Source organism: Lytechinus pictus, chromosome 2, assembly GCF_037042905.1.
Source record: "Lytechinus pictus isolate F3 Inbred chromosome 2, Lp3.0, whole genome shotgun sequence".
Classification (NCBI taxonomy): Eukaryota; Metazoa; Echinodermata; class Echinoidea; order Temnopleuroida; family Toxopneustidae; genus Lytechinus; species Lytechinus pictus.
In genome coordinates, this window is record NC_087246.1 from 24,101,723 (window position 1) to 24,119,923 (window position 18,201).

Sequence of the window (18,201 nt, forward strand, 5' to 3'; positions counted from 1 at the left end):
AACCATGCTATGATTATGCCTGATTTGTATGGGGATATCTTCCAGATGTGTATAAACATAAATTGTTGAGAACATTAAAAAAATAGCAGTGCGAATAATTACGGAAAATCTCGATGGCGAGAATTATATAATAATAATAATAATAATAATAACATAGGTATATTTTCCCAGGGAAGCCACTTCAGTTCTGAAAACTGTTCTCCCAGTGGGCCCTGCTATTATTATTACCCCGGCTTCGTACTAAGTACCAAGTATATTGGTGCTAAGTTATGACTGACCCACCCTGGCTAAGAACAAATCAAAGGTGCAATTCCATACTTTCTTGCATACCTGCAACACAAGTAAAATGCATTATGCCACTGCTCCAGGACGATTATATAGGGAAATTGTAATGTAGTATGACCACAGTGGATTGAAAAACAAACAAAATGCAAAATTATTTGAATTAGAATTATCTAACAAGTATCATCTGGGAGGGGGCTTAAAAACCTTAAATATATGCACAAATTAAAGTAAAATCGCCATCTTATGTCTACTTGTTTTGTATGATCATTCTTACATTTTCCAACCAATCTGCGGTCCCTGATGACCAATTAATGCACTAAATTTTAGAACTCTGTCTCATGACAGAATGTTACCCAGTTATTTATCCTTTTTTTTTTAACATGAGCCAATGAGAGCGTATCATATGAAATCATGGCTGGCCTGAATTACATGGTTCTAGGTATACACGATTATTAGACCACTTATAATAATAATAAAACAAAAAAAATGCACACCTACCCGGAGGGGGATGGGTGCATCCGAAAATTATAATGGCGCCCTTTGATCTCTTGACAGAGAAGTGGTTCTAAAAATCGTTATGACCTTTCATCGTTTATTCATTAAAATTTTTTTAGGGGGGGGGGGCATGTCAGAAAATATTTGCCCTGCTGTCGAGACAAAAATGTTTTGGAATTCTTTTATTTCCTTGATCAATTCAAATGGTTTTGTTATAGGGTTGTTTTGATAAGACTGTTGTTGAAAAAAGAGTTTGCTCATAGAAAATCAATGTATTGGTTAGTTTATTTGATAAGTTACTTTATTTGATAAAGTAATCATGGATTTACCAGTTGGAGATGATACTGCGTCCGTTTGTGTAAATTGAAGAGGTGTCGCCAATTCATCAGGTGTCGTCAATCCAACGGGTGTCGCCAATCCAACGGGTGCCGCCAATCCATCGGGTACCGTCAATCCATCGGGTGCCGCCAATCTGTCAGGTGTAGCCAATCCATCGGGTGCCGCCAATCCATCGGGTGCCGCCAATCTGTCGGGTGCCGCCAATCCATCGGGTGCCGCCAATCCATCGGGTGCCGCCAATCCATCGGGTGCCGCCAATCTATCGGGTGCCGCCAATCTATCGGATGTAACCAATCCATCGGGTGTCATCGATCCATCGGGTGTCGCCAATCCACCGGGTGTCGTCAATTCATCACGGGTTGAAAATCCATAAGGTGTCGTCAATTCAACTGGCGTGCTCAAGCTTGCAGCAGTCTTCAGTTCAGGTGTCAAGGCACGGCCCCAGGCCGGGGCCGCAGCGAGTATAAAGACGTTTACCATGTCTGTGAGCAAGCAAAAAAAATCCTTCATATTACTATTATCAAATGCAATATTTTGTTTTGAACAAAAAATATCCGTTTAGCTGAATGTGCAAACTGTTCTTGATTACAAAGTCCTTAGAGTGTCCCTTTTTAAAAGTGATTATTAAAAAAGTACATACAAAATTCAGCTCGCGCTCCACACTCACAAAATTAATTTAATAAGATGCATGAATTGTTAATGATTAATTGATTCTTACAAAAAAGTCCTAATTGCCCCTTTTGACGTCACTGGGCATATGTCATTAATTTCAGCTGGCGCTTAATTGCTTCTTGGTTTGTGCACTGGTTCATTTATCCATTCTGTGGCCCATGACTCCGGCTCCATTTCAATCTGCTATGTATAAGGTTTAGCCGCCGTCCCCTCCATGGGGCATGATTTTTGTAAGTTTACTAGAAGTTGTAAAGCTTGAATCTGGAATGACCCTACTCTCCAGACCTAACGGATTCCCGGCGAGACATATAGAGCAGGGGAAAAAAATGAAGCCGTACAAGTCATCCGGCAGCAACATAGGTGTTAATCAACGAACGTAGAGGGTAGCAACACACAGCAGTGTTGCTATTAGGAAGGTCCCATCGAGATATATCACTAGTTCAAAATTCTATCTGATTGGTCGAGAGCCCTTCATGTGACTAATCATAATTTCACTAGAAAAATGAAATTCATCGGAGATCAAAATAGTTCGTGACGTCAGAGTAGAATAGTTTTTTTTTATTTTTTTTTTTATACTATTTTGCATCCGTCTGAAAACCATTATTTTTGTTTAAAAAGTAAATGGATACATTAGAAATCTGATGTATATAAATGTGTGCCTTTTATTTTTTGTGACCAGAAATATTCAAATAATATTCATAATTATGAAGACCAGGGCAGGGTGAATGGAAAGACTTGTATGTTTCTGACTAAAGGGCAGGACCAGACCATCCATTAATGAAAGGAAAATATCATTATGTTATGTTATTAGGAAAACTGAATCTTCCATTCAACTTAGCCGACCAAAATTATTATGCATTTACATTTACTGTTTCCTCTTTCTTTAGTCTCACTTTATTTTCACTGTATCATCTCTTATTTATCCCCCTCTCTCTCTCTCTTTAAGTACACACAGACACAGAAACACAAAGATCGATAGGCAGGGCCAGAAAAAAATGCATTCATAAAAGAAGAACCCCCTTCTTCTTAAATCATGTTACCATGGTTAATGAAATCTACATCTCGTCACTTTGGAAAAGGAATTGCTATCATTTCTTAAAATTAGTCCAAGGCGAAATGTTACGCTATCATACCAGAATTATAATATAGTCTACATGTTCGTTTTCAAGGGTTTTGCGTTTGTTGTGAATAAAACAGTTTATATTAACACACATTTTCATAATAATACAGACCAGCAGCGCAGCGTATTACGAACAATGTGTTATACAGGTAAATTGGCAACGCAATTTTTTCTGCTTGTAAAGTTAGTGTCAGTCTGACACGCAAGTCTACAATATTTTCTAACCCAGGGGGCTCCGGCCCGCTTCGCAGGCCAGAGCCCAGGAGTCGACCGTGCAAAACAAGGGAGACGATGGGGTAGATTGGGGATTGAGGTCTCAATAGTAATCTTACTAACATGTGGAAACAGAAATTATGCACTTACCACGATTATAAGGATGAAGGTCTATCGTGACACACAAATCCTGACATCGAGGCACAGACTTGAACCTTAAAAAACCCCGAAAAATTCTGGCGCGATACCTCTCCTTCTTTTAAAATTCAAAACAAAATGGCCGATCGAGACCAAGGCTATATTTTGTTTTTTTGAGGTTCCAGTCTGTGCCTCGATGTCAGGATTTGTGTGTTACGATAGGCCTTCATCCATAATAATCGTGGTAAGTGCATAATTTCTGTTTCAACATTTTATTAAGATTACTATTGAGACCCCAATTTACCCCATCTTTTCCCTCGTTTTGCATGGTCGACTCCTGGGCTCCGGCCCGCGGGCCGGAGCTCCCTGGGTTACCAATTTTCTTGACGGTTTCGGTAAATTTGAGGATATTATTATGGAATATTCATATATTGCGATGATTTACAACTAAAGGTATGTGACTAAAATACGCAGATATCTCCAGGGATACGTTATAGTGGGTGTAAAATAATAATACTGTTTAATTCTGACCGAACTCGACTCGTGGTTCGACTGTAGCACTCACTTTTCCCCCACTGTGCTATTGCAGAGCGTTTGGCTAAATGTGCGGCTCGTACAATAATTCGACAGCGTGATAAAACCGGAGTTCTAAATCACATATTTTGCTAACTGCAGCGAGTTGACTGCGGGGACGAGCCATTTCCCAATCAATGTATTTTTCTTACTTTTTTCAATATATAACAAATACGTCAGGTCAACTGAAACAAAAGTTAAAAATTAAAGCACTTTTGATCGTTCGGCCCATGGCATAAATGGATACCAAGTAGGATATGGTTTTGAAGTGGGGAGCTGAGTCAGCTGACCCATGCAATTAATCAAAATCAGATATTTACGTTTGTGTACGCGGATATGAAAAAGAAAGTGGGGTGGGGGCTCAAGCCATTTTGGATTTGGAAGTTTTCGCAACATTTTTCTTTGTCGTAGACCTACAGAATGTTGTTCGCTATACTATAAAGTTGAAAGAAAAAAAAAACATGGTCTTATTTTGTGCGTGAGGATGGTGGAACGAACTCCATAAATTATTTTTAGATATTGGAATTTGCCCCCCGATTAATAAGATTTACCTGTGCGTGTTGTCATTGCTTCAGGTTGCGAAGTTGTCGTTGTGGGCTTGGTCGTAATTGTCACTTCGTCCGTTGTTGGATTTGTTGCTGTGACTTATAAAAACAGGAACAATAAAACTATCTATTTCATGTACTATTAATTGAAAGAGGTCGGATTTACACTATTTTAAACAAGAATCTAGAAAAATATGGCTCCCTTCTTAAATTTCCAACGTATACCTTGCCAATGGTGAACAACCGGTTCTTTTTTAGGACGCATGGATCTTCCTAATTTAGTCGACGCAAGATCAAATTAAGTTAATAATTTGACACTCTGGTTATATTTAATTCTAGGGCTTGCTCGCTTATATTATAACGTGATAAATTAAAAATCGGGGCGATCGAAAGAACCTTTTAATATATAAAACAATTTCAGTTCTTTTAGTAAACTAAATAATCCAATGAGCCAAATAATGATAATAACTCTCTGAAATATTCGTCTGGTAACACATAGTCAGGTGTTATATATAAGTAGAATTGTAAAAGCAATTACATTCATTTATTTAGTTATTTCTCTTTAAGGATATTCATAGCATATAATGATTAAGAATATTCCAGAATGTAAAGCTTTGTTAGGCATGCCTATTTTAATGAGTAATTTTTGTTATTTCTGGAATGTACAAAGATAAACAATAGAAGTCTGCTACACAATAGAGACTCCTAGTGGTTGGGGAAATAAAGGACAATAGGATTAACCATGTTGTTTACATTGATAATTTCACTGAGGTCTTTTAAGAGTCTTCTAGAATTGAACTATTCTGGGAAGAAGGAGAATGTTCTTTTTAAAGACAATACTAGAAGCTTCCAGAATAGTGGAAACTTACTACATTGTATATAAGCTGACAGTTTCTTCATCACATCAGATAAGAACTCCAAGTTTTACACCAGACTTTATGTCAGACCATAGTTTATTTCCAACTGGAATACAACACTAATTTCTGTTGAATAATTTACACGCAATCAATGAACTGTTTGCAGTTACTTTGAGAGAGGAATTCTCAGTTCTCATCGAGATCAACCTGTTTTTATGAACGCTTTTCAATCCATGGATTGCTGAAATTGACTGTTAATCGTCATCAACATCGTCTTCACATACATTTCAACTCGTTACAGTGACTCTTGTTATTCATCGTACTTCAGCATCAATTTCATCCATTGGCGACGGAAGCCAAAAAAATTAGGGGGGGGGAACGCAGGAAACAAAATTGACAAGCCAAAAAAAAAAAAAAAGTTATCAACCAAAATTTCAGGGAGGGACTACCAAATTTTTTGGGCAAGGAAAAAAAAAAAAAAGGCCATCAACAAAAATTTTAGGGGGGATCGTCCCCCCCACCTCAAATTTAGGGGGGGGGGGGACACGTCCCCCCCCCCGCTTCCGCCGCCTATGATTTTATCATTGCCAGCATTGTGAACATTATTTTAAGGAAGCTTTGCCAGCCAACCTTGATATATACATATCATTTGGAATATAATCGGAACTGACACTTCAAGAGATATAAGATCATAATTATTTTTGTTTTGTTTAGTGTATGATTGATCTATTTCCTATAATAAAAAAAAGGGAAATCAAATTTAAAACTAAATTTTCATTATTTGTTGCAGTATCGTAACAAAGGCAATACCTTCTATCGGTCCTTCTCCATAAAGCTCCATTCGTAAGGCAATTTTACTATGCCATGTGACGGGTTGTAGGCGAACGTAACGGCAAATTCTATCTTCAGGCAACATGTTAAACACTTTAGTGTTTTGGTCATTGTTGGCAGGGAATTTCTGAAAAAGAAGAAATTGATAAATTAAGATAAGACAAAGATTTCTTTAAGAGCAAAATATAGCATAGCGTTAAAGGGGAATGAAACCTATGTAGCGATAGGCTTGTGTCGAAACAGAAAAATCAAAGACTAAGAACAAAGAAAGTTTGAGAAAAATCAGACAAATAATGAGAAAGTAATGAGCATTTGAATATTGCAATCACTAATGCTATGCAGATCCTCCTATTGGCAATGCGGCAAGGATGTGTGATTTCACATGTGAACAACTTTCCCTTCGATGGACTCTAAAATACCCCCAAAATGTCTCTTTTTGCTTTTTCTTAAGGTGATACAAACTCTTTATCCATGATGTATTTTTTAAAATCTGTATTACATGCCCTCCTATAGAAAGACCACATGATCTACTGATAGATGTGATAAAAGAGGCAATTTAAGTGAAATATATACTAAAGTAATGGGGAGAGTTGTTCACAAGTGACGTCACACATCTTTGTCGCATTGCCAATTTGAGGATCTCCATAGCATTAGTGATCGCAATATTCAAATGCTCATAACTTTCTCATTATTTGTCCGATTTTTCTCAAACTTTCGTTGATCTGTTTCTTTAATTTTTTTTGTTTTCACACAAGCTATCTTGTTCTAAAGGTATCATTCTCCTTTACCCGGTATATTATCAAGAACATCAAGAACATAAACGTTGTGGCCCAGTGGATTAGCCTCCGGACTTTGAAACAGAGGGTCGTGGGTTCGCATCCCAGCCATGGCGTAATTTCCTTCAGCAAGAAATTTATCCACATTGTGCTGCACTCGACCTAGGTGAGGTGAATGGGTACCCGATATAGGATTTATTCCTTGAACACTTTAGCGCATATTAATATGGCGGCTTAGCTACAGCCGGGGTAATAATATGATACCAAGTATCAAAGCGCAGTTGAGTATATGCACATAGTAACTGCGCTATACAAATGGACATATTATTATTATTATCATGATAAATGTCTAATTTTACCTCAATAATGTGCAAAACAAAACGTAATTCACATTAGATTTTTTACAAACGTCATGAACTTTTTAAAGTCAGCCATTACTGTCAATTGCCAATTTATTATATCGAAGTGGATAAAAGTAAAAATGCGTGTATTCTAAATTTATATATTTCATTTAATACAGGTAATCATTTGAATGCACCATAAATGTCTCCAATAACATCATACTTGTACGTACTTTGTAAGAGCTAGGGTTGACAGGGTCTTTCACTGTATCGAATATTAGACCATCCATGCTACAGGAAACGATGTAGCTAGTTGTCCACTGAGCGTAATCTTGACGACCTTGTGTTGCCACTCCGGTGAGGCGGTACGTAGCTAAAAGATCAACCTGAGAATTAAAGGTCGTTTATGAAAATAAATAAGAGAAAAATTGTTAATCTTTTCCTTTGTAGTAACATTTGTAAATAGATATTGTTAAATTGGTTGCACGATCTCGCAATCTCTTAACAAAAAATTGTATTAGGGTAAAAATAACGAGCTTGCACTCCCCCCCCCCCGGGGGGGGGGGGGGGGGCTACTCGACCAAAACAGTAGTAGGTATGTGCTGCGGGCGAGACAAAAAACGGGGGCCTTGGAGCGGGCCTTAGGTGTGTTATGCTTCCATTGCGAGGACAGAATCAGCGTTTTCAAACGTCGATTCAAAATGCCGATCGCAAACGTGGTTCTGGGAGTGCTGCTTATGCTTACTTTTCAAAGACGAAATCACGATCTCCAGCTGGCTTCGCATCGTAATTTTCGTTGAGCAGGAAAGCGAGGTCAAATTTGGCGCGCCCCTTTTCACTTTTTTTTCCGAGTGTTGTTATGGGGAAGGTACGTCGACTGTTATCCATCGAACAATTTCCGATATTTTAGTCATTGCATAGAGCTTATTGATATAGCAATATAATTTCCACCATGGTGTGGATTATAGTAAGAAAAAATAAAGAATATTAACTATACAAAATAATAAAATATCTATTTGTTTATGCTACTGGGGCATCTGGCGATGTCTCCTCATTATAACTCATGTTCCAGGGTTTTTTTTGGTATAAATCCCTTAACGTTAATCGTGATGACAAATTGGAAGAGTAATACTAGTAAAAGTACTACACATGCAAAACAAGGGAGATGACCCTTACAAAAAATTCCTGCAGTACTTTAGTGGTACTCTGTTGTACCTGTGTGATACTTCTGTCGTACATGACGGTACCACAGAATTACGACAGGAGTTATGTGGTATTACTCTGTGATAGTTCTGTCATACTTCTGTGGTACATGAAAATTCGAAAATTTCCTGCAGTACCTTTATGGTACTCTGTTGTACTCGTGTGATACTTCTGTTGTACATAACTGTATACAGAATAATGACAGACGTTCTGTGTTATCACTCTGTGATAGTTCTGTCATACTTCTGTGGTACATGAAACTATGAAAATTTCCTGCAATACCTTAATGGTACTCTGTCGTACCTGTGAGATACTTCTGTTGTACATAACTGTATACAGAATAATGACAGACGTTCTGTGTTATCACTCTGTGATAGTTATGTCGTACTTCTGTTGTACATGCAAATTCTAAAATATCCTGCAGTACTTTTATGGCAACCCTGCGATACTTCTGTTGTAAATGAACATTTTTTAAATTTCCTGCAGTACTCCTATTAAAGGCACTTCTAGGGAAACCATGTGATACTTCTAGGGAAACCCTGTGATACTTCTGTGGTACATGAACATTTTGAAATTTCCTGCCGTACTCGATCCTATTAAAGGCACTTCTATGGAAACCCTGTGAAACTTCTGTGGTACATGAAAATTTTGAAATTTCCTGCAGGACTCATTATAGGCACTTCTAAAATTCTATGGCAACCCCAGTGCTATACTTTCAAAATTTCCTGCGGTACTTCTCATGCAGCCACCCCAGAAATATGACTGAAAGTGTATCACAGACGTTATGGTGTATTTTCTGTGGTACATGAAAAATTCAGTTTCCTTCAGTACTTGCATGGAAGCCCTGTTTGTACCACAGACTAAAAAAAGTTTTATTTCCAGTGACGGATTTATCTTGTATCTTCAGTTTCGGGAGAGGTCAGTAGCGTATTGAGTCTTATATTTTTAGGAGGCCATATGGCTTAAAAGGGCACCATTCATTTTAAAAAGTACAATTTTTTTATATGAAAATTTGATTTTGTGATAGCTAGATTTTGACATAGGCCCTATTTGAAAATTATATTTCACCCTGTTTTTTTTTCCTTTTCTCTATTTTCTCCAGTCTTTGTTGTGAAACTTTTTGGGGGGTCCGTGGCCCCCAACGTTAAGTCCCATTGTGTAGGTCTATATCAGCGAGGGGGGGGGGGGGGGGGGTGGTTATGCCTACTGAGACTCAGAGGTTTTAAGTTTGATAGCTTCTATTTCTACGAGAAAGGGTACTATACGTACTAGATCAAAACTAGGAGCAAAGCGCGAACTGAAAAATACGAAAAATTATTGACCCCAAAATGGGCAACTTATATTTTGAGGACTCTTGTTCGTTTTCAGGGTTATTTCTCTTTTAAATTTCAATTATCATTTGTTTTGTTTGTTCGCCACTTATTTTTCATAAAAAACAGGATAAATAATAAAAAAGTGACTACATTTAAAAGGGTCCGTGTTAAAATATACAGGACACACCTAACACCCTTAGAGCTTAATTGGTTGCGAGGAAGCCGGGTTGAATTTCAAAGAGATATTGTAATGAATAAAAACATAAGCATGAACGTATTATTCTACTTCATCCATCTCTTTCTAACAATACAAGAAAATAATTGAAGGCGATGTCAAGGCTAGAGATATTCATATATCTCAATAAATAGAGTAAAATTCACAAAGCAAAATACTTAAAATTTAATCAAAATCGGATGACAAATAACGAAGTTAAGTTGAATTTTAAGGATTTGCAATATTCCCATGAAACAGTTCTATTTAGGCATGTCTCATGAATATTCATTAGGTGGGCTGATGATGTCGTATCCCATGTTCTGTTGTACATTATATGAAATTAGGTTTATTCAACATATTTCTACCAAGAACTTAAACAATTGGAATGACAACTGATTAACCGCATTAGTTATTTAATGCAGCAACTCCATCACAATGGAGACACATTATTTACACATGTATTAAAAAAATGAAATAATCATAATTTCATATTTAACATTAAAAAAGGAAAATGGGGATGTCACATCATCAGCCCACCAAATGAATATTCATGACGATGTGCACATCATCTGTTTTCACAAAATATTGATAAACTTCTTTATTTTGTTATCCGATTTTGATGAAATTGTTAGCATTTTGCTTTGTGAATTTCACTCTATTTATTTAGAATAAATATTTCAGCGCCCGGACCATCCCTTTAAGGTTCATCACATAACAATTTAACATAAGAAAATTCAGCGTTGAATGTTGATTAGAAAATAAATCTCAGTTAAAATGCCATCTAGGATTTTGTTTTACATGTTTGATAACCAAGTTTTAATGCGATACCGGCCCCTTGAAGTTTTTATTGCGAGAAAATACATTTTTCCAATTTCCCATCAATTTTTTTGATTTATTTTTTTTTTTGTAAAAAGGGCCTATTTTCTTACAAATATATTTTTACAAATGAAATTGCTTCAATTTTGTTCTCCTATTCATACTATTTTTTTCTATTTTACAGGTGGAATAGGATAAACTAAAAATAGGATATTAAATTTCCATTTTTAGTCCTACTATATTTTTTGGCTTTATATCTCCGGTTTATATCTTTGCAACCTTGCAATATGTTAGCCAGGCTGGTTTATATCTATTTCTTTTTAAATCAAATAAATTTGTATATTTTCAATCTATTTTTATGATGCGAGGCTATATATAGTTTGTAAATATGTTTTTTAATTGCAAGAACAATCTTGTATCTCTGTTCACATATCATGATGCCAGTTTATTTTGCTTCTTTTTTTCTAATTCGTACGAAGTTTGTATCTATATATTTTCAAACTATTTTCCATCCTTAAAGTGTCACGATCGATGTCACATAATTTTTTTTACCTAGTTGGCAAAGTTATTATCTTTTCTTATGTTTCGCTTCAAAATGGTATTTTTATTTGCTTGTCTTGCTCCTCAACCCCGTATCAAAATGCCCTGCCGGCACTTGATCTAAGATTATTTTCTTTTACTACTTGAAACTTATAAAGGGATCTTTCCTTCGATCGCAAGAAAGGATAAAATGTGTGTTTTTGAAAATAAATAAAATAAAAAATACATAGGATTGGAGCTGTGATTTTCCTCATTTATTTCTTTGTCATCTCCATCCTACTTACATACTAGTAGGCCTATATATCATATTTTCAGTAAAAGCCCTGGTTTTAAATTGTGAGACATGTTTTTAAATCTTATCCTAATATTAAAAAAAAGGAATAAAGAGAAAGAAAAAATCAAAAGACATAGAAAAGAAAAAGAAAGGAAGAAGAAATAAATATTTAAATTTTACTTTATTCAATTACTTTACGTTAATTATATGATATATATGATGGCGAAAATAGTCAAATTGACTGGTTGCCAAGTAAAAAGTAAGAACCACCCCCCGGCCCCCTCCCCGTACAAACGCACGGATTGCGGCTAACTCGTAATTCGCACGCATACGTACTGTACGTACACGTGTTTCCGGTTCCGCCATTTAAAAAAAAAACTTTCGTAACTGCTCAGCTGAACCTGAAGCTTGGTGAAGAAGGCCGTCAATAATTCAACAAAAACTATCAGAATATGGATCAGATTTGGACAACGACTTCTAAGACATTCACACAACAGGCTAAACAGTAAGTTAGATCCGTTTTTCGTAGTTTGGCGCGGCATGCACTTAAATTTCTTCGACTTTTTAATCATCTCTATACCGTACGGCCATTGCACTGGCGTTGTTCTCAATCCCGCTCGCTTAACGGCCGGGCGGTGGGCGCTGAACGGTGTGCGCGGCCGGGGACGGCCAACGGCGGCGGTGAGGATGTTTGTATTGTAGCCAGGTCAGGGGTAGCCAGGCGGCTTCTAGATCTAGAGAGTAAAAATCATTTACAAACGTAAGGTCACTCTCATACGTAGCTAGGCCTTCTATCTCATAGAGCCACACAAACGAAGCCAAAACCTGAAACTTTCACCCCCGAGATTTCTACTTTCCTTCTAAAAGATCTAGACCTAAATCATGTACATGGGATAAAACTTCATTTCCGACATTTCTACGCTCTCGTTGTTATTTTTAAACAAGAATTCATCAAAAAAATGAAAAAATATTGTGAAAAGACGGAAGAGACTTGCCCGATGTTTACGCCGCCATCATGTTTCTTATTGTACTTCCCCATCGTTACGCGACGCTCGCGTCCGTAACGTTTTATCAACGTTTTTATCAACGTTACGGAGTGCTAGCATACCTCATCACCAATACTTGGTCCCAAATCATGTCATGACTAGCCTGGAGACGTCTGGGAGTAAAATTATTTCTACTATACGTAGGCTTACTCCCCATGACGCCTGGCACGGCAAGGCATTGTGCCACACGAAGGAGAGTTTTTGGAGAAGACAATGTTGCTCCAAAATATTTGATTTATTTAACTTGCTTATCACACAATTTTGTAAATGGAAAATAAGTTCATTTCCCCCCATTAGGCACTTATAAAGTTTTTTTTACACGAAAAATAATACAAATATTAAGAAAAATTATGTAAGAAGATGAGCAGATATTCACCGATGATCTTGTCGCCATATTTCCTTCTTTGTTCGTAGCCTAGTTACAAGACGCGTATAAGAGAGGGCGACGATATCATGAGCAGTGCCAATTAAAAAAAAACAAACTTCGGCCGATGATAATCGTGAATTGTAAAATACTTGCATTAGCCAATAAATATTTATGTGCTAAGCCTACGTATAGTAGAAATAATTTTACTCCCCAGACGCCTCCAGGCTAGTCATGACAAGTCTCTCAGTCACATTTCGTCGTCAATATACCCACTGCTTTTCCGGCGCTAATGCAGTTACGCATCTCCCGATTACCAGCATACCTCATCACCAATACTTGGTCCCAGATGTCATGACAAGTCTCTTGGTTCACATTTCGATGTCAATATACCCACTGCTTTCCCAAATATTTCCCAAATAAACGGCTGTATTTTGACTGCGATCTCGAAGACATCGATCGTTCGAATCCTCAGTCAAACATCGCTTCGCTCGCATTATTTGGTTGCTAAATTCAGTCCATATCAACATTACAGCGACGGCAAATCCAAGCGATGTCTACGGATTAGATCAACGAGGTCAAGATCGAAGCCGAAATACAGCCGTTCCCGATCACGATATTTTGAAAAGCAGTGGGTATACTGACATCGAAATGAGACTGCGAGACTTGTCATGACATTTGGGAACAGATATTGGTGATGAGGTATGCTGGTAATCGGCCGGTGCGAAACTGCATTAGCGCCGCTTTTCCAAATATTGCGAGCAGTAACAGCTGTATTTTGACTGCGATCTTGAAGGCATCGATCATTCGAATCCTCAGTCAAACATCGCTTCGCTTGGCTTCACCACTCGCCGTCATGTTGATATGGACTGAAGTTATGCGACCAAAAGATTCACATGCAGCATGCTGGCAGTTCGTTTGCCACATGTCCGCATGATTTGGTTCCTAACTTCAGTCCATATCAACATTACGGCGCACGGCAAATCCAAGCGATCCACGAAGCGATGTCTACGGATTAGATCAACGACGTCGAGATCGAATTGTCATGACATTTGGGAACAAGTATTGGTGATGAGGTATGCTGGTAATCGGCCGGTGCGAAACTGCATTAGCGCCAGATCGGGGACGACAACCTAACTAAATAGTAAATATTTATGACACCTCCAAACCTTCAACCTGTCAACTTCTTTCTTAATGATAGACGGTAGTGGCATCACATGGAAAGCCAAGAGGCTCCAAGAGAGCACCGATGGGTGTATTACGTGCCGCTGTGTACAATCTCAACAATTGCATGGCAATCCCTACCTCGAGCGAAGTTTGTGCAGGCTCCACTCCACTTAACTACCGCTACACAACACTACGCTCCACCTACTCGAACTTCGAGACCGTGAACTCGATCTGATATTCCGAGTGACAGAGGTGGGATTTTATGGGGGGGGGGAATATAAAATTCATGCAACATCTTGATTTTTAAAAAGAATTAAAACTAATATTTTTACTTTACACAAAGTTTCGTTTCTTTTCCATGCTTTTTTATTAATCTCAAAATTGGTGATTTAGAGCTAACATGAAGTTCATCACACATATTCATAATTCGCTGCCGATTTCAAAACATTGCATGCGGATGCAATATGCGCGAGATACCGGGTCTGGTCTGAGCTCAGACCCGACCGGCCTCACGCGCATGCGATGTATTGAATATTGATACGTGTGAGGAACTTCATGTTGGCTCTAAATCACCAATTTTGAGACGGATAGAGGCATGGAGAAGAAGTGAAACTTTGTGTGCAGTAAGAATATTAGTTTTAAATTTTTTAAAGAGCCTGATGTTGCATGAATTTTATTTCCCCCCCCATAAAATCCCACTTTTTGTCACTCGGAATATCAGATCCAGTTCACGGTCTCAAAGTTTGGGTAGGTGGAGAGTAGTGTAGCGATAGTAAAGTGGAGTGGAGCCTGCACGAACTGGGTCGAATCTAGCTTTCTTTATGTGATCTCAAAATGGCAGCAATGTATGAATAGTGAAAGTAATTCATGTGGCATCTCAATGTTGGTGGATATAAATCTTTGTACATGTATTATCCCAAAGATGAAATGTTACTGCATTATTCTAGCAGTCATTTATAATATCAAAGATGTTTTATACTGTGCATAGTACAACTCATACATAATAAAGGTATGTAAATATGCTTTTAACGTCTTTGCAAATTTGTGTTTTTTTTTCACCACTCTTTTCATTAGTCAAGATGTCAAAGTTGTTGTGCTGGATCACAGGAAATTCTTACAAACTACTACGCCTAACAAACCAGTGCAGGGCGGTGTCGTGAGAAAATGGCACAGACTACTACAGGACAATACCATAGGATTGTCACAGGAAATCAATAAGAATACCCCTGCAGGATTACCACAGTAAAGTATCACAAGAAGGCTGCAGGATGAGACCAATAATGCCACACAAGATATCAAAGAACAGTATCACAGGAATACCACAGGACAGTACTGCAGGAATTGTCCTGCGGTAAGGTCTCTTGGTATTCCTGCAGTACTGCCCTGTAATATTCTTGTAGAAGTGTCCTGTGAAATTGTCCTGTAGTACTGTTCTGTAGTACTTTCCTGTGATACTGGTCTGCGGAATTCCTATAGTACTGTCCTGTCATACTGTCCTGTGATACTATCCATCACCACAGGATAGTATCACAGGACAGTACTACAGGAATACCAGACCAGTATCACAGGACAGTACTACAGGAATACCAGACCAGTATCACAGTACAGTACTACATGAATACCAGACCAGTATCACAGGACAGTACTACAGGAATACCAAACCAGTATCACAGGACAGTACTACAGGACACAGTACCAGAATCCTGCGGTATTCCTGTAGTACTGTCCTGCGATACTGGTCTGGTATTCCTGTAGTACTGTCCTGCGATACTGTCCTGTAGTACTTCCCTGTGATACTGGTCTGCGGAATTCCTGTAGTACTGTCCTGTCATACCGTCCTGTCATACTATCATGTGATACTATCCTGTGATATTCCTGTGATACTGTCCTGTAGTACTAGTAGTAGTGTGGTAGTGGTTGTAGCGGTTGTAGCGGTTGTGGTGATCATGTCCTGTCATACTTCCTGCCATACTTATGCGGTTATTACCACAGGAAGTATCACAGGACACGGACCTGTTGTACTCCTGTTGTACAGTTCTGTGGTACCGTTCCAAATTACGTGCACGTAATTCCTGTAGTATTTTCCTGCGATACTTCCTGCAGTACATATCACAGAGTACTACAGGAATTTTTGGTAAGGGGAGAGGTAATTCCCTGGAGGTAACATGCGACAATGGAGCAATGCGACTGTATTTGCCCGCGGATTTTCATCTCACCGGAAGCATGTACCAAATGACGTCATTTAAACACGTTTACGATCGTGGTTCTGTTTATACTTCCCCAGAAAGCCTGATTCTGGTTAAACGACGTTGACGAACGCACCTTTTTGTGAGTTTACGATCGGCGTTTTGAAACAGCGTTTAAATGAAAGAAAGCATGGACGCAACTGTGTTTTGGACTAATCACATTTGGAAACGCTGATTCTGGCCTGAAAAGTGGAAGCATAAACACGGCCTTATTGTAAAAAGGAGGGTCCTCGGAACATGCTTCGGAACTACAAATGTTTGTGAAAACGCGGGTCCTTGGAACGGGTCACCTGCGTGTGAGTGCGTATGCATTCCTATGGAACGTGCATGCAGCTAGCCCGGCGGCACAGTCGGACAGCGCTCCGTGGACGCTTTTCACGAAAATTGCGGCTAATTGTTGCAGATCAATGCGGTCGGAACGGCGTAACGGAAAATATGCGAAGCTTTGGAGCGGATTTCTTTCTTCTTTTTTCTCGATAAGATGAAAATGCTATGTTTGGAGCGGCTTTCTTTGCTCGTTTTCTCAATAAGACAAAAATGCTATGTCTTGGAACGGAAATTTGAGTGTAAAAAGGGGGGGGGGGTCCCTCCGCGGCACATACCCACTATGCATTATATACTGAGTGCCCCCCCCCCGGGCTGCACTCTACGGGCACGATTAACCGATAACTTTTTTTCTTTTAATTCAATCATACCGACCAAATATGGTAGTTTCAATCGCAACTGAAAAACATAGTGATAAAGATAAATTATCAGCCAAACCTGAATCCACTGGTCGGCATTAGTTGCTCGAGCAACCCAGGCTCCGGCTCCGTTTGAATCCGCTATTAGGTTTAGCCGCCCCCTCCAAGGGGGCTGGTTAGCCTTATTTTCCCTAGAAGCTGTAAAGCTTGAATCTGGAATGACCCCACTCTCCAGCCCTAACGGATTCCTAGCGAGACCTGTTGAGACAGAAAAAATGAAGTTGTATAAACAACTTGTATGGATTTTTCATTTCCTACAGTTATTGGCAGGATTTTGCGAGAGGGCATTATACTGGCAGCGGCGTATGGGTGTTAAATCCAAACCATCAACATGCTCAATCCAGCTATACTGAATGGTTACCCGGAAAGGATATGAAAGTCAGGGTCCGCAAAATGGTTTTGAAAGTGGGAAGCTGACAAGGCAAAAAAAAATGAAAATCAGATGGTAATTTTTACATTTTCGTTTCGGAACAGAACGCGGGGGAGGGGGCTGAAACCATCTTCGATTTGGATATTTTTAAGCTTCATAAATGACCCAAATTTTGGGTTTTGGCCCTCAGATTAATGTGATTTACCTGTGCTTGTTGTCATTGCTGCAGGTTGTAACGTTGTCGTCGTTCTCACTTTCTCCGTTGTTGTGACTTATAAAAACAGAAACAACTAGATTTTAATTCGTCATGCGGACGAATTAGGTGGTCTGTCATGATTTTTCATTCATTGTCGGCTAATGTTGTATAAAATGAATCCCGGGAATGAATCATTCAGATATGATTGATAATCTTGATCATAGACATCAAAGGAATAAATTTTGACCATTGCTAAATGTGATTATAAATGTAGTGATGACAATCGTGATGATTATAATGATGGTGGTGATAATGCAATATGTTAAATACGAAATAAAGTTAGGAGCACGTAAAATGCCGGCTTAAAAACTCTCCAAAAATCTCAGACGATTTTACCGAAATTGGCTTTCCAAAATTGCGCAATGAAAGGCGCCTTAATTTTCACAGCAGCTAATTTTTAATCGACAGTTTGATGTTTTTTATGCAAATTCTTGTTAAAAATTCTTTGTACTTTGAGCATTTTT

The 18,201-nt window shown here is 38.5% G+C and overlaps 1 protein-coding gene across 2 annotated transcripts in view; it reads right to left on the bottom strand.

Annotated features, from left to right (window-relative positions):
* The window catches only part of LOC129282598 (uncharacterized), a 31,362-nt gene extending 13,593 nt beyond the window's left edge, over nt 1-17,769 (bottom strand). The window contains exons 1-6 of one of the 2 annotated variants that reach the window (XM_064113815.1): nt 17,687-17,769; nt 17,131-17,309; nt 7,419-7,571; nt 6,048-6,195; nt 4,387-4,473; nt 1,110-1,601 (exon numbers count right to left, since the gene is read on the bottom strand). In XM_064113815.1, coding sequence (XP_063969885.1) covers nt 1,110-1,601; nt 4,387-4,473; nt 6,048-6,195; nt 7,419-7,571; nt 17,131-17,309; nt 17,687-17,702 — 1,075 coding nt within the window. In that variant the 5' untranslated portion in view covers nt 17,703-17,769. Of the gene's footprint in view, nt 1-1,109; nt 1,602-4,386; nt 4,480-6,047; nt 6,196-7,418; nt 7,572-17,130; nt 17,310-17,686 lie in introns of both variants that reach the window. The other variant, XM_064113809.1, reaches the window with a different exon arrangement.
* Between the last annotated feature and the right edge of the window lie 432 nt (nt 17,770-18,201).